The 22,069-nt window shown below is 44.9% G+C and overlaps 2 protein-coding genes across 5 annotated transcripts in view; one reads left to right on the forward strand and one right to left on the reverse strand.

The window, feature by feature from the left end:
* Window positions 1–14,006: 14,006 nt before the first annotated feature.
* On the reverse strand, window positions 14,007–20,371 carry ARPC5 (actin related protein 2/3 complex subunit 5). The gene is made up of 4 exons (XM_060197822.1): window positions 20,126–20,371; window positions 17,398–17,469; window positions 15,996–16,172; window positions 14,007–15,372 (listed from the first exon to the last, which is right to left on the reverse strand). The coding sequence occupies exons 1-4, from the start codon at window positions 20,267–20,269 to the stop codon at window positions 15,310–15,312; spliced, it is 456 nt and encodes a 151-aa protein (XP_060053805.1). The 5' UTR covers window positions 20,270–20,371; the 3' UTR covers window positions 14,007–15,309.
* Window positions 20,372–20,627: 256 nt separating this feature from the next.
* RGL1 (ral guanine nucleotide dissociation stimulator like 1) overlaps window positions 20,628–22,069 on the forward strand; it is a 223,560-nt gene continuing 222,118 nt past the window's right edge. For all 4 annotated transcript variants that reach the window (XM_016188465.2, XM_060197817.1, XM_016188467.2 and 1 more), the window contains exon 1: window positions 20,628–20,999. The gene's annotated coding sequence lies outside the window, so the exon portion shown is untranslated. The remainder of the gene's footprint in view (window positions 21,000–22,069) is intronic.

Here is a 22,069-nt window from a genome sequence, read left to right on the forward strand (position 1 = left end):
TTTTTTTAATTTACTTATCAAAAGGAAACACTGACAAAACCATAGGATAAGAGGGGTACAACTCCACACAATTCCAACCACCAGAACTCCATATCCCATCCCCTCCCTTGATAGCTTTCCTATTCTTTAACCCTCTGGAGTATGGACCCAAGGTCATTGTGGGATGCAGAAGGTGGAAGGTCTGGCTTCTGTAATTGCTTCCCTGCTGAACATGGGGGTTAACAGGTCGATCCATACTCCCAGCCTGCCTCTCTCTTTCCCTAGTGGGGCAGGGTTCTGGGGAATCGGAGCTTCAGGACACATTGGTGGGGTTGTCTGTCCAGGGAATTCTGGTTGGCATCATGTTAGCATATGAAACCTGGTGGCTGAAAAGACAGTTAACATATAAAGCCAAACAAGTTGTTGACTAATCATGAACCTAAAGGCTGGAATAGTGCAGATGAAGAGTTGGGGGGGGGTCTCTTTTCTGTAGATAGCTAGTTGGCACACTTAGTTATATTCCAAAGGGCCTGTGGCTATACTAGTTCCCCCCCCCCCCGAGCCTGAAATCTGATATGCAGGTGGATCCTAGTTATTGTCTGGGGACATGATGTCATGGCTGGGATGAACTTGTACTTTTAAAAAAAATTTTAAAAAAATTTACTTTCCCTTTTGTTGCCCTTGTCTTTTTTTTTTTTATTGTTGTAGTTACTATTGTTGTTGTTACTGATATCGCTGTTGTTGGATAGGGCAGAGAGAAATGGAGAGAGGAGGGGAAGACAGAGAGGGGGAGAGAAAGATAGACACCTGCAGACCTGCTTCACCGCCTGTGAAGCAACTCCCCTGCAGGTGGGGGGCCGGGGGCTCTGTTGTTAAAATTTCAGAGGCTCCTGCTGGGCGGGCTAGCTTCACGGATGGGTAACAGAGACGCGGAGACAATGGCTGGGCAGGGAAGCTGTATTTCTTTATTCAGGAACAATGATTCATAAACTAAGACAAACTAATCACCAAACAGAACTCTGCTGTCTCTTTGCGGCGGCGCAAGCACTCTCTCTCACTCTGCAACTCTCCAACTCAGGAACCCTCTCCAACTCTCGAACTCTGGAACTCGTGAACTCTGGCGGGGTTCCTTCGGGGCGGGGCCAAGCAGGCCCGCGAAAACTAACTGGACTGATCCAATTCTCTTGGCGGGGAAGATCTAGAACAACCCAATGTAAAGCATACAACAATTTCCCCTTTTCTTTTTAACTAAATGACTATAGTATCAAGGGTGTGGGGTGAACAGAAACATATATCATACAGGCATTTTTAAAAAAGAAACTGGCACAAACATGGAGAAACATGTAAGCAAGTAACAAGAACCAGTGTGCTGCCAAGGGAAGGCCTGAGGGGACCATTTCTGCCTCTGTGGGCTAAACTTTATCAGCTTAAAAAAAAACATTTCTTGCCTCTTGGGGGCTACTTTCCTCGACGGGCATTTGCATGGGGGCGGGGAACGGCCTAGAGTCCCAAAGGCAGCTGGCTGCAATTTACTTACTATGAAACAAAACTTGTTATTAGCATATTTCTAATAGAGAAGGAATTTGAGACTTTTACATAGCAACAATGTCTTTTTAACCTTTTGTTACACCCATTCAAGATGGAGTCAGGAAAGGAAACCTCAGGCATGAGAATAATTAGCATAGCCATTGTGCGATCTACCATTTCTAATAGAGAAGGTAATGGAGAGTTTTACATATCAACAAGTCTATTTAACCTTTTGTTTAGACCAACTTAGTTAAAATATATTTATTGTTAACTATTTTTTACCTCAGACTTTAAATGTAAGTTAATTTTATCTTTATGAGAATTACGTTGAAAACCTTTTTCATTTAACTTTGTCTAGTAAGAATTTAGCCTTAAAGTTATTGTTTACCAAACTTTAAACATACACATAAACATGGTCATTAATACACAAGGAGAGAAACCTTTGTTACGAAGACATGTCATTTTAAACACGAATTTAGATATGTACTGTCTTAGTTGTTGGGGAGGGGGGGTTCACCATCCGGAGGTGGCTTCCCGCGCAGCTTTACTTCTAGGAATTGCAGGTTGCGATCTCTGCACAAATCTCTGCATACTCCAGCTTGTCTGCCTTCAGACCGGACCGGCAGCTGGAGATCTCGTGTGCCCAGTTTCGGCAGGGAGCCCGGGGGTCCGGGAGGTCCGGGATCATTCCAGAATTTATAGAAAGAGGGCAGGCGGGCCAGCATTGTAAAAGGCATGGGCTGAGGTGCCCAGGGGTGGCGGCCATGATAGGCTGCTGCGGCCCTGCCCCATGGCCCTGCCGTGTCTGCTGCCCTGCTTGCAGTGGCCGAGCAGCGTGGAGGGATCACGCGTCCAGTGCCCTGCGCCACTCGGTGGAGAGCCGGCTCCTGTGGGCTGGCCTGCGTGCTGGCATTGGGCTCCTGCATGGTGGCATCGGGCTCTTGCATGTTGGCATCGGGCTCCTGTGTGCTGGCATTGGGCTCCTGTGTGCTGGCGTCAGCCTCCTGCAGGCTGCCGGGCTGCGGGGCTGTCTGGGAGCAGCCGGCTGGCTGGCTGTTTAACCAGGTGGAAACAGCAGCTCCGCGCCTTGCCTCTTGCCAGCTGGCTATTCCCGCTGGCTGTTCTGAGTTTGCCTGAGTGAGTGGAAACCACAGAGTGGTCCAGAGATAAATGTTCCAGAAACAGCAAAACAGTCTTGTGAAGAAAGAGCAGAGGCCTTTGGAGATCTCTTCACAAGCAGAAGAGAAGGCCATAGTGCATAGGTAGCCAAATTGTCTTTACTTATCTGAGAGATGCGCAGGTCAGGTCCACGTGGGCGCCATTTGTTGTTAAAATTCGGCGGCTCTAGCTGGGTGGGCTAGCTTCACAGGTGGGTAACAGAGACGACCAGAGACAACGGCTGGGCAGAGAAGCTGTATTTCTTTATTCAGAAACAACGATTCATAAACTAAACCAAACTAATCACCAAACAGAACTCTGCTGTCTCTTTGCGGCGGCACAAGCACTCTCTCTTACTCTGTAACTCTCCAACTCTGCAACTCTAGAACTCTGGAACTCTTGAACTCTGGCGGGGTTCCTTCGGGGCGGGGCCAAGCAGGCCCATGAAACTAACTGGACTGATCCAATTCTCTTGGCGGGGGAGAACTACCCAATGTAAAGCATACAACAGGGCTCAAATCAGTGAACGTGTACTTTTTTTTTTAATGTTTATTTATTTATTCCCTTTTGTTGACCTTATTGTTTTTTTATTGTTGTAGTTATTATTGTTATTGATGCCGTCATTGTTGCATAGAACAGAGAGAAATAGAGAGAGGAGAGAAAGACAGAGAGGGGAAGAGGAAGACAGACACCTGCAGACCTGCTTCACCGCTTGTGAAGCGACTCCCCTGCAGTTGGGGAGCCGGGGGCTCGAACCGGCATCCCTAGGCCGGTCATTGCGCTTTGCGTCACGTGCACTTGACCCGCTGCACTACCGCCCGACTCCCTAAACTTGTACTTTTAAGTTTGTTTTATTTAATTGCCTTCAGGGTTATCGCTCAGGCTCAGCACTATAAATCCACTGCTCCTGGTGGCCATTTTTTCCATTTTTATTGGATAGGACAGAGAGAAATTGAGAAGGGAAGGAAGAAATAGAGAGGGGGACAGAAAGATAGACACTTGCAAACCTGCATCACTGCCTTTGAAGCAATCCTCTTGCAGGTGGGGAGCTGGGGACTTGAACTGGGATCCTTGCACTTCGTACTATGTGCACTTAACCTGGTGCACCACCACCCAGTTTTTGATAAACAATTTGGGACAGCTTTGCAGGTGACTCCAAGTTTGCAGGGAGATCATCAACACACATGGGAACAAAATCAGAATGAAAATAACTGACTGGCTCCCATTGATCCACAAAAACTTGGACGTGTAATGTGATTGGGATATATGTAGAGATTTACTTCGAAATTTAAAATTCGGGAGTCAGGCGGTAGCGCAGCGCGTTAAGCGCAGGTGGCGTTAAGCACAAGGACCAGCGGAAGGATCCCGGTTCGAGCCCCCAGCTCCCCACCTGCAGGGAGAGTCACTTCACAGGCGGTGAAGCGGGTCTGCAGGTGTCTGTCTTTCTCTCCCCCTCTCTGTCTTCCCCTCCTCTCTCCATTTCTCTCTGTCCTATCCAACAACAATGACATCAATAATAACTACAACAATAAAAAAATAAAAACAAGGTCAACAAAAAGAATAAATAAATAAATAAAATAAAATAAATTAAAAAAAAGAAAAATACTAAAAAAAAAAGAAATTTAAAATTCACTTTCCCAAAGCTAGGAAGGAAACAGTCCTTTAAGAGCATGATATGGAAAGAATCTTTAGGGTTGGTTGCTAGCTCAGAATGAGTCAGCAGAATCATATGGTTACCAAAAAATGTCTACTGCAACCAAAGGCTGCCTTAACAGAAGTGTAACCAACACTTGGGTCAGGTGGTTCTTCACTCAGCCACCCACCCAGAGCCCTGAGTAATCTCTCTGTCTACCAGAAGACTACTATCTACTCCCCAGCTCAGAATGCATCATCTTCTCTGAGTCTGCAGACCTTATCCAGGACTCCCAGCCTGACTTGGTTGGGCTCACTTCTTTTTCCCCAGAATATTTGGCTCTGATTAGAAAACCTTGTCTAGGGAGTTGGGCAGTAGCGCAGCGGTTTAAGCGTAGGTGGTGCAAAGTGCAAGGATGAGCGTAAGGATTCTGGTTTGAGCTCCTGGCTCCCCACTTGCAGGGGAGTCGCTTCACAGGTGGTGAAGCAGGTCTGCAGGTGTCTATCTTTCTCTCCCCCTCTCTGTCTTCCTCTCCTCTCTCCATTTCTCTCTGCCCTATCCAACAATGATGATATCAATAACAACAACAGTAATAACTACAACAATAAAACAAGGGCAACAAAAGGGAATAAATAAATATTAAAAAAGAAAAGGAAAGAAAACATTGTCTGGAAAGCTTCTGTTTCAGTCTGTGTTTTCATTGGGTCATGGTTCAATTACTAAAGCAGATGTGGAGCACATTTGCATCACAAAGGGCTACCACCCTTCCCCTCAGGGCCCAGCTTCCTTTCGGGGTGTCAGGACACTCAACACAATGAACTTAATCAGCAGATAATATGAGAAAAGGGCTTTTCTAGATGATGGTGCCTTTCAATTCCTTCTCAATACTAAATTTGGTCTTCCTTTCTAGAACTTTCTCCTGTTTGACAGGGGCATACTTAGACCATCACCCCATACATGGGGGCCTTTGAGTGGAGAGCCAAATCCCTGTGAGCAGGGACACCTTGCTCAAAAGCTCAAGACACAATTATAGGAAGCACATAGATAAACACTTTTTGTTTTTTACCTTTTTGTTATTGTTTTGTTTATCGCTTTCGGGGCATTGCTAAGACTCAGTGCTGGCACTATGAATCCACTGCTCCTGGCAGCCACTTGTTCCATTTTATTAGATAGGACAGAGAGAAATTGAGAGAGGAGGGGGAGACAGAGAGTGAGAGAGAAAGACACCTACAGACCTGCTTCACCACTCATGAAGTTTTCCTCCAGCAAGTGGGGAGTGGGGGCTCGGACCTGGATTTTTGCGCGGGTCCTTGAGTTTAGTACTATGGTACACTTAATTGGGTGCCAGCACCAGGCTCCCCCCGCCCCACTGTATTATCTTGATTCATTCCAGTTCACTTCAATTCTTCTAGACACTTGGCTTTCAGTAAAATTTCCTCAGCCTCTTGGGATATTTGAAGCACCAACTCTTGTCTGGACCTAAAATTACTCTTGCAAGTCCAGTTTGCTAAGCCTCCAGGCAGCATTTGATAGATTATCATGATTGCCCTTGCTTGAGAAACTCTTTCCCAACCATTTAAGTACCCATGTGGGGGTTTCTGCACTCAAGCTAATTACTTCATGCTTCCGTTTGCCTAGCACCCACAGAGAAGTAAAAACCATAGGAACTGAGGTTCATTTGTTTCCCTGTGACCTTGAACCTCCTCCACTCTCCAACATCTATTTTCTCTGGTCAACTAAACCTCCAGTTCAGCTCTCTTTTTTAAATTAATTTATTTACTTTCCCTTTTGTTGCCCTTGTGTTTTATTATTGTTGCAGTGATTGTTGTTGTTATTAATGTCGTCATTGTTAGATAGGACAGAGAGAAACGGAGAGAGAAGGGGAAGACAGAGGGGCAGAGAAAGATAGACACCTGCAGACCTGCTTCACCACCTGCAGGTGGAGAGCCTGTGGCTTGAACCATGGCTTGAACCAGGATTCTTATGCCTTGTTGGTTTGTGCCAGAGCGCTTAACCCGCTGCGCTCCCAACTTCTCAGTTCAGCTCTTAGAAATTAACTTCCTGAAAGTCGGGCGGTGGCGCAGTGGGTTAAGCGCATGTGGTACAAAGCACAAGGACCGGCATAAAAATCCCGGTTAGAGCCCCCGGTTCCCCACCTGTAGGGGAGTCGCTTCACAGGCGGTGAAGCAGGTCTGCAGGTGTCTATCTTTCTCTCCCCCTCTCTGTCTTCCCCTCCTCTCTCCATTTTTCTCTGTCCTATCCAACGGACGACGACAACAACAATAATAAAACAATAAGGGCAACAAAAGGGAATAAATAAATAAAATAAATGAACTTCCCAGGGCCAGGCCGTGGAACACCTGGTTAAGTGTGCACATTACAGAACACAAGGACCCAGTTTCAAGCCCCTGGTCCCCACCTGTAGGGGTGAAGCAGGCTGTAGGTATCTCTCTCTTTCTGTCGCTATCTTCCCCCCTCTTGATTTCTCTCTGTCTCTATCCAATAAATAAATAAATAAATAAATAAATAAACAAACAATATAATATAAAGTTAAAAAAAATTTAAAAAAAAAGAAGAAGAAGAAATGAACTTCCCAGGCCTAGGTTGAATGAACAAGAGAGATGTTTCCACTCTTGGGGGGATGCAAGGGGTGGTGACAGGGGTCCCTCTGTCCAGGTGGTGAGTCCAGCAGTGGAGTTCTTTATAGTTGCTCTTTCTGCTGATACACAGTGGGGCTATAAAGCTACACATGCTAAATAACTTTTTTTCCCTCATCCAGATTCCAGTATCCTCATGGTCACATCAGTGATGAAGTAAAAACTGTGGAATAAGCCTCATGGTCACATGTTTTTCTTTTCCTAATTTGATCTGGCAGCCTGGGCACAGTAGTAAAGGTGGAGGGGAAACTTAGAATCCCATCTTTTAAAAAAATATTTATTTATTTATTTATTCCCTTCTGTTGTCCTGTTGTAGTTATTATTGCTATTGATGTCGCCGTTGCTGAACAGGACAGATAGAAATGGAGAGAGGAGGGGAAAACAGAGAGGGGGAGAGAAAGATAGACACCTGGAGACCTGATTCACCGCCTGTGAAGCGACTCCCCTGCAGGTGGGGAGCCGGGGCTAGGACTGGGATTTTTATGCTGGTCCTTGTGCTTTGTACCATGTGCGCTTAATCCACTGTGCTACCTGCGGTACCGCCCGACTTCCTAGAATCCCATATTTTTAACAGGTGTCTGAGTTGACACTATGAACTCTCCAGAGGACAGGAAGTGAGTCATCATTACTCCTTTTTCTTCTCTTTCCTTTGCAACAGTTCTAGTTAGGACTTCCTTGTGAGATCTTGACTTGGAAAATGCATCTGCCTATTAAGAGGGCTGTGAAATGAAAGGAAAACATCTGAAGAACTGTACTTTGGGGGCAGATAACCCCCCCGTACTATTCCATATATAAATAAAAAATCTGGGCCGGGGCGGTGGGGCACCTGGCTAAGCGCACAGTGCGCAAGGACCTTGGATACAGGCCCCTGGTCCCCATCCACAGGGAAAAGCTTCACAAGTGTTGAAGCAGGGCTGCAAGTGTCTCTCTGTCTCTTTCCCCTTCTATCTCTCCTCTTAGTTTCTGTCTCTATCCAATATTAAATAAATAAATATTTTTTAAAAATCTGTGTTTTGAGGGGGCTGGGCGGTAGTGCAGCGGGTTAAGCGCACATGGCGCAAAGCACAAGGACCGGCTCAAAGATACCGGTTCCAGCCCCCTGGTCCCCACCTGCAGAGGGGTCGCTTCGCAAGCGGTGAAGCAGGTCTGTGGGTGTCTATCTGTCTCTCCTCCTCTCTGTCTTCCCTCCTCTCTCGATTTCTCTCTTTCCTATCCAACAGCAACAACAGCTATAACAACAGCAAGGGCAACAAGATGGGAAAAATAGCTTCCAGGAACATAGAGCTCCAGCGATAACTCTGGAGGCAAAAAAAAAAAAAAAATTGTGTTTTGGGGCCAGCGGGTGGCATGCCTGGTTAAGTGCACACATTGCAATGCACAAGGATCCAGGTTCAAGCCCCTGGTCCCCATCTGCAGGAGAGAAGCTTCACAAGTGGTGAAGCAAGGCTGCAAGTGTCTTTCTCTTTCTCTCCCTCTGTATTTCCCCCTCCTCTCTCAAGTTCTGTCTCTATCCAATAATAAATAAAATAAAATAAAATAAAAATCTGTGTTTTTCTTAACTTTTTAGTTCCAGTTGTTTCTCTGGTGGGAAAAAAAAAATCACCTTATTCAATTCCAGGTTTATCCATACACTTCAGGTTTAAAACTATTCAAGTTGTCTTGCTCTGAGATTTCCAAATGTCTCAGCCGCCTGGCCCTGTACTCCTGCTGCAGCTGCTTCCTGGCAGGGAGATCTGGCCTTGAGCACCTGCCTTTCTTCAAGTCCTGTGCAGCAGATGCCTCTTTCTTGTTGTTCTCTGAAGAAGGGGAAAGAGGGAGAGGGGGATGGTTGGACAAGGTGAAAAGTAGAGAAGACTGTTTCAACTAATATCTTCATCTGTCCTGTCTCCCAGTGTTATATGAGAACCATCACATTTTTTAATGAAGAAAAACCCACACTTAAAACTCTACTTTTAGAAATTTACAAAGAGACATGAACACAAGTAAAATGACCTGTGCAATATTGATAATTCACAATACAACTCTTTGTACACTGTAATTGCTGATGATCAGAACAGAAACCACCTAAATCAACAGGGAAATGGCTAGGTAAATTCTGGCACATGTATTTATATGAGACTACTATACAGTCACAAAAAGGAATGAGGAAGTTCCTTATGTATTGATAAGAAACTAGTGCCAAGACACACTGTTAGTGAAACAACAAGCACAGAACCCCTGTACAGTGTGTTAGTATTTATTCACAAGGAAGGATTTTATATAGGTACTTGCTATGTGTCTGGAAGGAAGCCCAGGAACTTAGTAATATTAATTCATCAAAACAAGGAACAGTAGTGGAGAGAACTACCACAGTATATATATTCATATTTATTTATTTAAGGGAGCATGTGGGGTGGGTTGAGGGGGAGAGACCTATCAGAGCACTGCTTGGCTCTGGCTTCCGGTGGTGCTGGGGATTGAACCTGGGACCTTGGAGACTCAGGTATGGAAGTATTTTGCATAACTAGTATGCTATCTCCTCGGCCCCCTTCTGCCCGTTGACTACTGGGCAAAAATGAATAAACACCTGATTTGAAAATGAAGAAAAATGTAGGCAGGAAAGGTAATATTAGTTCATGGTTTAAAGACCCTCATCTTTAAGGGAAAGAAAAAATATTGGGACACATCTCTGATCTCAGAAAGTGACACTGTAGAAAAGTATAAATAAAATATAAATTCCCATAGTGTGACATATGTCAGCCACATGTCAGGTGGAATTCTGTCCCTTGGTCACCATCCATGTAGCATTGATTTCCTTCTAATGCTGATCAATTCTCTGCCTGAGTGAGTTGTATTTGTGAACAAATGTGGGATTCGTCTACTTTTTGTGTAGTTCTCAATTTGTGGTTTTATCTTTATTATTTTTTATTTATAAAAAAGAAACATTGACAAAACCATAGGATAAGAGGGGTACAACTCCACACAATTCCTGCCACCAGAACTCTGTATCCCATCCCTTCCCCTGATAGCTTTCCTGCTCTTTATCCCTCTGGGAGTATGGACCCAAGGTCATTGTGGGATGCAGAAAGTGGAAGCTCTGGCTTCTGTAATTGCTTCCCCACTGAACATGGGCTTTGACAGGTTGATCCATACTCCCAGCCTATCTCTCTCTTTCCCTAGTAGGGTGGGGCTCTGGGGAAGCAGAGCTCCAGGACACATTGGTGGGGTTGTCTGTCCAGGGAAGTCTGATCGACATCATGCCAGCATCTGGAATTTGTGTTTTTGATAGGCTATCAACTCACCCAAGGATTTGTTCATGTGTTAGGTAAACTGGCTCACTCAACATAACGCCAATCTTTGGAGCGCCAACTATGTCAAGAGACTATGGAGACAAGTTGTATGATACACCTGCTACCTAGCCTAGCAGAAAGATGCAGGTGTGCCCTGGAGCACATTAACTAAATGCAAGGCTCAGGTGCTAGATTCTGGCATTCAAGTGAGTCAAAGTGCTGTTTGCATTCACATATATGGCTTTTAGGGAACTCTCCACAGAGAAACAGGACATGTAAACAAAGACAAAGGGCAGATAATGCTCATCGTGAAGCAGCAGTGCCACCTGGAGGCAGAGAGGGTACCCTGCCACTGTAGGTGACCCAAGCCTGCATGACTGTTAGGAGTTGCATTTCAAGAGCCAAAGGTTGCAATGGCGGGGGTTTTCCCACAAATCTGTGACATCCAAGACTGAGGTGAGAAGGCATAGTCAGAAGCCTTCTTTTTAAGAGCACCCCTGGGAGTCGGGCAGTAGCGCAGCGGGTTAAGTCCACGTGAAGCGAAGCACAAGGACCGGCAAGAATCCCAGTTCAAGCCCACGGCTCCCCACCTGCAGGGGAGTCACTTCACAGGTGGTGAAGCAGGTCTGCAGGTGTCTATCTTTCTCTCCCCCTCTCTGTCCTATCCAACAACAACAACAATAATAACTACAACAACAATAAAAAACGAGGTAAAAAAAGAGCACCCATTCGTTTTTGAAGTGTGTAGAGGAGAGCTGATTATTTTAAGTTGGGCTCATTTTGCCATTTGTAATCACTCTGCTGCCTTCTGTATTTGTAAATATAAAGAAATATAATGTATTTAAAAATTGGTCCACCTCATAGCATGTGAGATTGTGCAGTAGCTAGAGCATTGGATTTGCAAAACATGATGTCTGTAGTTTGATTCCTGATATCACATGTACCTGAATGATGCTCCGGCTCTTTTTTCTCTCTCTCTCTCGTGTTAATAAGTAAATACATCTCAGGTAGATAACATAACGGTCATGCAAAGAGACTCATGCCCAGGTTAAATCCCCCACACCACCGTAAGCCAGAGCTGAGCAGTGCTCTGGTTAAAAAAAAAAAAAGTAAATATGTGTTTAAAAGAACTGCTTCACCTCATGAACAAGGAGCTAAGTTGAAGCCCTAGTGCTACATGGGAGCAGCACACAGAAAAGTAGCTTTATGGACCTGAAAATTGAAGGCACAAAATTGTGCAGGCAACAACTTTTGGGTGTAAAATGGCTAAAGCAAGCTATGAAAATTAAAATCTGCATTTTTGCAGTCCTGATGTGAGGAAATGAAACATTCAAAGAATGATGGGAAGGCCTCACTTAAACTCATCAACCTGAGCACCACATAATGAAAAGAAACAAAGTTTGCTTATCTAGGCATTAAGTGCCAGACTGGAGAAGAGACAGAAGGAATAGAGAAAAAGAGGGGAGGAAGTAGCTATAGGGGTTGCAGAGGGGGACAAGAAAGTATAGGAAGCAAATGAATATAACTGGGGACGGTAGACATGGACAATGCCAAGTGTGAACTAGTCCAACACCATTTGAACCCAAACACTGGCTCACCCACCTGTGATGGGGTTACAGTGAACAGCCCAGTATTTGTTGTTGGGTTGAATGATGACTTGACTGCTCAGTCAGTGCAGGTCTATGGTTTTGACTGATTTCCTTAAGATAACAGACATTTTAAGGATCTCCCCTTTCCCAGGTAAAGACTTTGAAAGCTTTGAAAGACTTCAAATGGCTCTGAAACCAGAAATGTATGGACACTCCACCAGTGTGCACTAGCTTCCAATTTGGGGCACTTTCCAAAATGGTGCTCCAGGTCAGTAAGTGAAGGTGACCAAAGTGATTTTTATTCAGTCAAGCCATTAATTTTTAGCTAGGTACAGTCACCTATTGAGCTTGCCAAAGGAAATAAGAAAGTAGTTGCTGGTTCTTGTTAAATCAAATTATGACAGAAATAATTTAAAGTACAAGTTTACTAGTTAAAAATACACCGTCTTCAAAAGAAAGGACACTGAAAAAATACTGGGTCAAGAACCAAATCACGTGAAAAACAGGTTTGAAAAGCCCAACCCTTTTCCCACTTCTCTCCTTTTCTAGTCGATTTATAGATGTGTTCATCTCCTAACCTCGCAACTTTAAAAACCACCCAAAGGTAAGAAAAAGTCACCATGGAAAATAACTGTGCTGTGTGAGCAGCTGAGCAGACGCTGAGTGTGGGTCTGCCCACCATTCTCCTGACTTCTATGCCTGCCCAACTGTCACTCCTGAAGGGCTCCTCAGTGGCTCTTATCTCTCAACAGCGTCCCCTAGCGCCCAGCATCAAGGTCTGGGATTTCTAGAGGAAACCCAACCCTCACGTCTTGGAAACAGGAGGTTCGAGAAAGAAGGGCTGTAGGACCTTGATCAGGCTGAGGCAAGCTAAGAATTGTTATAGGTGTCAGCAAACTGTGTGATTATGTGCATCTTTTCTATGCCTAGGTTCTGAAATCAAATATACACTGGGACTGTATCAATGACTATCTGTTATTAACAGAATTCTCTAAAATGAACACTGAAGGTTAACATTTTAATGCATAACCACAAATATCAAAGGATAAAATAACTCATCCCTGTGTTGTTTTTAAACTTTAAAAAAAATTTATTTTCCCTTGTTGTCTTTTTATTGTTGTTGTACCTATCGCTGTTGTTGTTATTGATGTCGTTGTCGTTAGATAGGACAGAAATGGAGAGAGGAGGGGGAAGACAGAGAGGGGCAAAGAAAGACAGACACCTGCAGACCTGCTTCACCGCCTGTGAAGGGGACTCCCCTGCAGGTGGGGAGCCAGGGTCTCAAACCGGGATCCTTACACTGGTCTTTGCACTTTGCGCCACATGCGCTTAATCTTTTCTTTTTTATATTTATTTATTATTGGATAGAGACAGAGAGAAATTGAGGAGGGGGACACAGAGGAGAGAGGCAGAGAGACACCTACAGCCCTGCTTTACCACTTGTGAAACTTTCCTCCTGCAGGTGGGGGCCAAGGTCTTGAACCCGGAACCTTATGCACTATAATGTGTGTGCTTAGCCAGGTGCGCCACCACCTGGCCCCAAACTTTTTTTATTTCTAAAGATTTATTTTGTGAGAGACACAGAGATCTGAGCATTGCTCTGCCATATGTGATGCTGGGGGTCAAACTTAGCACCTCAAACATGCAAATCTTGCATTTCACTCGTTGAGGCACCTCCCCAGTTGCCGTATGAGTGAGTCTATTTATTATCAACTTATGTTTTTCTTTGTATTCGCTTTCTCATTCTTTTATACTGTTATTGAAGCAGTGGGACTAAGTTACCATCAATATCCATCTCAGCTAAAAAGAAAAAACCAACCCAAACCATTATTTACTATAATCTCATGGCTTTCTTGAATCTCCTATGAAGATACACTTGACCAAGCCTGATTTGCTGAGTAAGTAACTTTTACTATTGAGAATTTTTCTTATATCAAATACCAGCAATTAAACTCACTTCAGCGTTCTCCTTGGTTCAAGTCAAATGAACTTCCCCTTTCTGCTTTAGTAATACCCTGACATTATTAGCGACTCTCCTTATCTCGATCTATCTTATGTTTGAATAAAATCTTTTGGTATATCTTCTGATCCAAATGAATTCCAGTCACAAGTATAAAAACCTGGTGGTAAAATAAACTTTTCTGCTAAATTAACCATCCAGCCTTAAGTATTAAAGTAAGAATTACAAGAGAAGTTATTCAACACTGACAGTTTATTTTCTGAATTTTACAGTCTTTACAAAACAAAAAAGCAGGTATCAAAAACAGCAAAGAGTTTCTAGAATTTCGGCACCAGTTTTCACATGTCAGTGATTATGAATCTGGTGCCCAATGTAAATAGGAAACACAGGCTGATTTCTCTCTTAGTTTAAGCATTCAGGTGGTTAGTTTTGGAGCCACTACTGAAGAATACCTTTCAATAAGCACCGGTCATTTTTTTTAAGAACCGATTTGGTCTGTCCAAGAAAGTAAACACTTTTGGCTGTGCGGCATTTTCTTTTTTTTAAAAAAACACTGAGCTAAAATTGAGAATGTGTATGTCTGGATCAGAAACAGTCTTCTGGGATTATGATTACCCCAAAGAATACTGAAGACCTTCCCAGGGCATGTTGAATGTTCAGATACATGCCTCAGAATGTCTAAGGCAGTCACTTTATTTCTAAAGTGAGTCGGATTTCATTCAGAGGCTGCCCAGAGTTTGAACCAAGTCTTAGTTTCCATGCCCTTTCTGGTCTGGAGGAGTTTCCCCAAATAGGGTCATGTTACCGGAATAAAAGTTTTATGTTCCTCCAAACAGGCTCTGATATTTTAGAGATACATACGTATTGAGCAAGATTCCTTGCTCTGGACCCTGGGTAACCAAAGGAAGTCGAGAGGTCACAATTATTGATTGATGAGAGGAAGAAGCATACTTAAAACTCACACAGTCTGTAGGCAGCAGAAACGGCTGAGCTTGGCAGTGCTTTCCCACACCACTTGTTCCAGAAATACATTTTGCTTAAATAAGGGCAGTATGGTCCAGTTTTGCTTTGTTAATAGCTGCCAGTCTCTCAAACACATGTTTTAGAAAGATCATTTCCTGGCTAGTAATTAGGTAGGAAACCGGCCTCAAATTCTGATCAAATTTCTAATTATTAACCAAAATCAAAACCAAAGAAAAACAAAAGCCAAACCCCTCAAACACCAGCCAATAGGGGTTAAAAACTGCACAATTATACTTGAATGTAAATTATAATACTATATACAGACTGGTATACACACCACTGAGACAGTACTGAGAGCACGAAGCACTCCTGTTGAAACAACATTTCCTCATATTATTCCAATTATCATCAAATGAAAACTGATATGTCATTTTCTTTACAGTTAGGAAAAGGAAGCAAGAAGGCAAAGCTGAGAGACACAGATGCTACCCAAAGGGCAGCCGTGGCATTTGGTTGTTTTGGTCTTTGTACCAGCGACTCCCACCCCCACAGCAGATATCCAGTTCCTGCTGGATTACACAGTTTTCCTTGCAGTCAGAACTCGAACAATGGACCCAACTCCTCCTGCAGCAAGTGCCTAAAAACAAAGCAAAACTGTAAATGTCGACAGCCACAAAGAGTCAAATTTCAAAGCAAGGAGAGCCTGTTGGTTTTGGATTCAGTAATTTTCAGAACTATGCTTTGAGCAGCTCTGGTGTAGCAGGCATTGTGTTGGACATCAGGGACATGCCCTCCTGCACTTAAACTCTGGAGACATACTCATTAACATTCAAGTGTGTTCGCCGTTTGCAAATAACAGTATGTTCTTAAAGTTCTGTAGCATAATGTTCTTGCGTAAAACAGGTGCTTAAATGTAATTTTAGGACATTTGTTCTACTTATTCCCAGCAGTGTTGGGGAGAAATTCAAATTGGGATCAATCATGCTAAACTTCATCTAGTCTACTTAGTTTGTCAATTTTTTTTTCTTCCCCCTTTCTCCCAAGCTAAGACAATACCATTTAGTGGATAGAAACTTTGGAACTATGATGTGAAAAAAATGTAAATCATGACTAAGTGCTAGGCTTGTGAAGTTCTTGTTCAGGCAAAGATGTAAAACCAAGAAGGCAACTGAGATAGTGATTTAGGTTAGAGAAGCTGTCACTGGTATTCTCTATTGTACAAGGACTAGCGGGAATGACTGATTATTCACAATAACTTACCTTTTCATGCCACTGCAGTAACACAGCACTGCTGTTGTCAGAGGGGCTCTCAAAACCTTTGTAAATATACTTCATTAGGAGATCAATACCATTCTTGTCCAGAGATTGAACTGCCTTTTCAATATCATTAGCTTTAAAGGAGATGAGCACTTTCAGGACAATGCTGCCTGCTCGATCCTGCAGGTAAATAAACAACAGCATGTTTAGGCTTGTGTGTGGTTACAATTTGAGACAGGCTGCAGTGAGAAAATAATATCTGAATGATGAAATGAAGGACATGAATGGGAAAACACTGGGGTATCTGATCCAAATGTCTTGAGACAGAGAAAAGAGAAGTGTTGTTAGCCCCCTTGGAATATACTTAACATAGACTTCTAGCTTTTTCCATAATGGAGACCCCAAATCTTGTCTGCCATATATATTCTTACCTTTAGGTTCCTGATTAATGAACAATTTGTCCTGCTTTATATCTTTTAAAAAATTTTTAAAAAATTATTTATTTTTCCTTTTGTTGCCCTTGTTTTTTATTGTTGTAGTTATTATTGTTGTTGTTATTGATGTCGTTGATGTTAGATAGGACAAAGAGAAATTGAGAGAGGAGGGGAAGGCAGAGAGGGGAAAGACAGACACCTGTAGATCTGCTTTACTACTTCTGAAGCGACTCCCCTGCAGGTGGGGAGCTGGAGGCTCGAACCGGGATTTTTAAGCTGTACTTGCACTTTGTGCCACATGCACTTAACCCGCTGCGCTACCACCCAACTCCCTGCTATTTATCTTAATGCTTTTCAGCCACCAAGTTGTGGATACTACCATGATGCCAACCTAACTTCTCTGGACAGACAACCTCACGATTTTGTCCTGGAACCTTACCTTCCGAGAGCCCTGTCCCACTAGGGAAAGATAGAAACAGGCTGGGAGTATGGATTGACCTGCCAACACCCTTGTCCAGTGAAGAAGCAATTACAGAAGCTAGCCCTTCCAACTTCTGCAGCCCATAATGTCCCTGGGTCCATGCTCCCAGAGGGATAAAGAATAGGAAAGCTTTCAATGGAGGATGGAGGGGAAGGGATATGGAACTCTGGTGCTGGGAACTGTGTGGAATTGTACTCCTCTTGTCCTACAGTCTTATTGATCATTACTAAATCAGAAAGGAAAAAAAAAAAAGGAAGAAAGAAAAAAGAGGTGCTATTAGTGTGTGTGTAAGGCTGAATAATAGAAGGACCCAAGGTGGCTGGAGGGGAGGGGGCAGGAGAATAGCAGGAGAGCAAGGCAAAGAGGAGGTGGGAAGATACCCCACAAATGCTGCAGGCCATTTGGTTTTTATTCAGATTTGAGCTACTGGAAGGTTTTGAGAAGCAGCCGGGAAGGTAGAAGGGAGATCACTGTGTTGCCTGTGACTTACCTTTACTGCTTGACTCTTGGTATTGATGGGGGGGTTTTTCAAAGCAGCTTGGAGAGCAGCTGTCATGTTTCCTGTGATGGAGGTTAAGGGGATAGCAGCAAAGGGCAGACCCCAGAGAAGCATGAACAACTACCAGAATCCACTGGCTCTTAAGATTTGACTTCATGCATGAAAAGAAAGATTACTATGGTCACTACATTCAACACTGGGAAAATTCAATATATTATTTCAATGGTGTCAAAGATAAAATGATAAAATCAAGAAAATATTCAAATACTGAAATAAAAGACAAATCAAAGACCATGTCCATGTTGAGTTTGGTTACAATTACTCAACACCCCACAATGTAGTGTGCTATTAAAAAAAAAATTCTAGGGGTAGACAGCATAATGGTTAGGGGGCCGGGTGGTGGCGCACTGGGTTAAACGCACATAGTACAAAGCACAAGGAGGATCCAGGTTCAAGCCCCTGGCTCCCCACCTGCAGGGGGATTGCTTTACAAAGTCTGCAGGTGTCTCTCTCTCTCTCTCCCTATCTCCTCCTCCCTTCTCAATTTCTCTTCTATCCAAAATAAATGAATAAATAAATGGCCACAAGAACAGTGGATTCATAGTGCAGGCACCTAGCCCTAGTAATAACCCAGGAGGCAAAAAAAAAAACCAACAAAAAACCCCCATAACTGTTATGCACAGAGGCTCCCAAGTCCCAGGTTCAATTCCCTGCTCCATAAGCCAGAGCTGAGCAGTGCTCTGGTAAAGGGAAAAACAAACATTCTGGCAGTCTGCAAGTTGACATAGTGGATAAAGTGTTGAACTCTCAAGCACAAAGTCTTGTGTTTGATCCTTGGGGTCACCTGTGCTATATGATGTTCTGGCTCTTTCTCTCTCTGTAGTAAGTAAATAACCAACCAAATAAAACAACAAAAAAAACCCTCCAAAATATAGGTCCTAAATCAAACAGCCCATTATCAACAAAAAATTGTTTATATGATTCTAACTCAAAAAATAAACAAAACTCTTGTTAGAATTAACTTGTTACTAGACACGCGGGGTAGATTGCTCTAGCATTCTAAATGGAATTTACTAGCAATTTCTCAATATTGAGGCGAAAAGGTGCTTACAGAAATAACGAATGTCCCTGAGGTAGGAGTTTAGTTGTTTTAGGTATTTCCTTTTATGCTTCCTAAAGGTTATCAGAACTGCCTTAAACCCTACCTGTTAAATTTAGTCTCTGTTTGAGAGCGGGAGGGAGTTAGCAAGTATGAAACAGGAAAGACCAATCAGACTGTCAGAATGTACAGCCATTCCCCTAAAAGGAAAACGACAGAGTTCACTTCTTCCTCCATTTCTACTGCCAGATCAGAGCTTGGCTCTTCTGGTAGTTGTGAGTATAGTAAAGACTCTGTCCTTGTGTTTTAAAATTAATTGGTTAAAAAAAAAAAAGATTCACTCCATGGATACAAGACCATTTACGTGTCGGCGCATATCATCTAAGGTATACTGGCTCCACCAAAATCATTTAGCCACCACAAAGAATGTTTGGAGATAGAATAACGTTCAGCACTCATTTCGATAAAAAAGCGTCTGACAAAACCCCCTGTGGCTGGTAAACTGCTATTTTCCAGGACTCATGGTAGAGAAGCATGCTTTCTGTAGAGGGGCTCATTTTAAAGACTCCAATCAGCACTGAGAGTCACAAAAACCAGAGAGACATCTGCATGTTGATTTCTGTTTTAGGTGTTACTGAAACTAGATAAGAGTAGGTAACAGTTGTTACCGAATTATTTTCACTCCTACCTTCTTTCCCATTACAATTTAATACGACACTGACGAGGAGAGAGTCCTGGATATACCCCCAAATAATCAGATATGAATGAATTCATTTAGCTGAGAATCTCTGAAAAGATGAATCTGGTCGCTGCAACCTTTCCATTTTCTTAACACAGATCCGATGCAAATGAGTACTTGGCGGTACGAATATTGAAATATGCAAAGAGAACCCCAACAACCACCCAACCAGGAACTGACAGTCAAATCTCTCTTAAAAACGGAACGCTTTGGGGATTCTAAGAAAAAAATATCTTGCTTTGTCCAAATGACTCATCTTCGATTCTGCTCACCGGAGGGGGCCGGCGGCTTATTTTTTAGTATTTCCAGGGCTTCTCCATTTGCACCCCGGACCCCCTAACTACCCTTTTCCTCCGCGGCTTCCTTTCGGGCGAGGGGAGTTTAGGTGGCGGTGTGCCCGCTCCCCCTCCTACCTACCCGTCAACAGATGCTGTGCAACCTGCACTTCTGCCCAAATAATTCCTCTTTCAAGCCGAAGGCTCCGCGGGCGGAGGCCTCCATCCCGCAAGCCCCCGCCCCGGCCTCGCGCCCTAAGTCAGCGCACCTCCCGGCCGCCGAGGGCGGACCCGCTCGCGGACAGCACAACTCCCCGCGGGCCTCCGGGGCCGCTCCCCACAATCAGGGTCCCGGGAGAGAAAGGGGGCGCCCGGCCGCCAGGGCAGCGGACCAGGGTCCGAGAGCCGCCCCGGGAGAGCCCCCGCCCCGTCGGGATGGGGGGACCCTGCAGGGACCCGCCGAGGTCGCAGGGGGCGGCGGGGCGTCGCCTCTGGAAAGGGGGGCGGTCCCCGGGCCTCGGGATCCCGCAGGATTCGGGGTGGGGGGGCTCTAGTGCGTTTCGGGGAGCCGGCTGGAGTTCTGGGGGGCGCGGCCACTCAAGGATATTGTCGCAGACAAGAGTCCACCTCGCCCTCGTCGGGTCCCGCCTGTCCATCGCCGCCGTCCTCCTCATCCACAAACTTGTTCTCGTCGTACTCATCCACGTCCACCTTCCGGAAGCGGGCGGACGACACCGTGTTCTTCGACATCCCGGCCCCTAGGTGAGTGAGTAGGCTCAGTCCTCAGGACCCCACAGCAGCACCCACACTTCCCGCTTCCGCTCTGGGCGTCGCCGGACTTGGCCGGCTCTGCGCCTGCGCACCAGTGACGCCCGGGGCTCCTCGGGCACGCGCACAACGCCCCCGCCCGCCTCCGGGAGCGCGTGCCAGGGTGCCTTCGCGCGGGACTCAGGACGCAGGCGCGGACTCTCTGCAGGAAAGGGGCGGGGAGGAGCGAAGGAGGCGGGGGCGGAGGGCGGGCTGAAAGCAAAAGGCGAGACGCGATTGGGTACCCGACGGCATCACGTGACCCGAAGGAGCGTTTCCATAGAAACGCTTCTCTGTGGTCCCGGCCGGGGGGCTGAGGGTGGCGGCTATGTGCACCTTGGGCGGGCGGCTTTGGTTTCTGCTCGTGCAGCGGCCGCTGACCTGCCTTCGGGAATCCTCGTGAGTGCTGGCTGTCGGCTTCGACAGGGGGTGAGAATGGATCCCCGCCCGGATCGAGCCCGGAGCACCGGCCAGGACGCTGGGATGCAGTGATGCCCGGGTGCCCGGAGACGAAGCTGCGGATCGTGTGCTGCCCCAGGCCACACTGTGTCAGCGATCCGGGAACCCCTGGCCACACTGGAGCCACAGATCCCCAAGGACGGAGCCTAAGGTCACATCTCACCCGGCAAGGCTGTGAGACAGCATCGTGGCGGCCCTGCACCTCCTGAGTGAGGTATCCCGTCCCCTGGGCGGAGGGGGTTAGGGGGAGGCTGAGCAAACCCGGGAACCGGTGGAGTTGGGGGCAGGGACAGTCACTGACAGCTTAAAACAAGTGACTGTGTGGAGGTGAGAATGCCAGATGAGGATTGGGGCGAGTTAGGCTCGCCGGTGCAGACATGCAATACTTTGGTGCAAATGCAAAAGAAAACAACAACAGAACTGTGTGTATTTGAAGAAATTAGACCTTTAAGATTTAGGTGTGTGGTTTAGGATTTCTGTAATCCCGCGAGCTCAGCCTTGAGTTATTTCTGACATTCCCAGCTCTGAATACAAAACCCACACTGGGAAGGTAAAGGCACCAAAGCCAAGGAAAGGGTGGGGTGTGTGTGTGTGTGTGTGTCACTCAGAAAGTATATGTATCAGCAGAATAAAATTCATTCGGACGTTTGCCTGGACATTACTCCAATGTTTTTGTGTTTTCTTGATAATACTGTCTGATCTGGTTTAATTCCACCTCCTGCAGAAGACTGACTGCCCCTGTTGATCTCTGCCTGTGGTTTCCTGGGCTGTGCTGAGAAGAGGGCAGGGTTTAGAGTTAAACAAACAAACAAACAAACAAACACAAAACCTACCTTGAGCCTTGACTCTTCCACTCATAATCTATTTGATTGAAACATGCCACTTAAAATTCTAAATCTCGGTCTTCTCTTTACTAAATTCAGGCTAGTGTGTACTTTACGAGATTGTTCGAGAATTAAATGCAGAAAACTGTTTGGAGGCTCTAAAATTCTCCGTAAGTGTTAAATGTATGTAATCAGCGCCATAGATTTTGGCACTAATCTTACAAATTACTTAATGAGACAGCATGTTTCATTTTGCCTGTGGGAGAGATCACAAGATTCTGTAGGGCAGAGACGGTTTTATATTTCTTTTGCATCTTTCTTTATATCTGATATAAAGCTGAACATGCAGAGGGCATCAGTGCACTCAAGTATTCAATTATTCATTGGTGAATAAAATGTGAAAGGCAGTGCAATTTGATAATCACACTGGGAATAACGAATCAGTGAGAACAGGAAGAGA

The sequence above is a fragment of the Erinaceus europaeus genome, chromosome 9, assembly GCF_950295315.1.
Source record: "Erinaceus europaeus chromosome 9, mEriEur2.1, whole genome shotgun sequence".
Lineage (NCBI taxonomy): Eukaryota > Metazoa > Chordata > Mammalia > Eulipotyphla > Erinaceidae > Erinaceus > Erinaceus europaeus.

Excerpts from the sequence above, each read along its gene's own strand:
- ARPC5 (XM_060197822.1), bottom strand. The coding sequence starts at position 20,269 with ATGTCGAAGAACACGGTGTCGTCCGCCCGCTTCCGGAAGGTGGACGTG. Across the intron at positions 17,470-20,125 it reads TGGACTCTTGTCTGCGACAA|GGAAACATGACAGCTGCTCT; the intron begins TATCCTTGAGTG and ends ACCTCCATCACA. Across the intron at positions 16,173-17,397 it reads CCAAGAGTCAAGCAGTAAAG|GATCGAGCAGGCAGCATTGT; the intron begins GTAAGTCACAGG and ends ATTTACCTGCAG.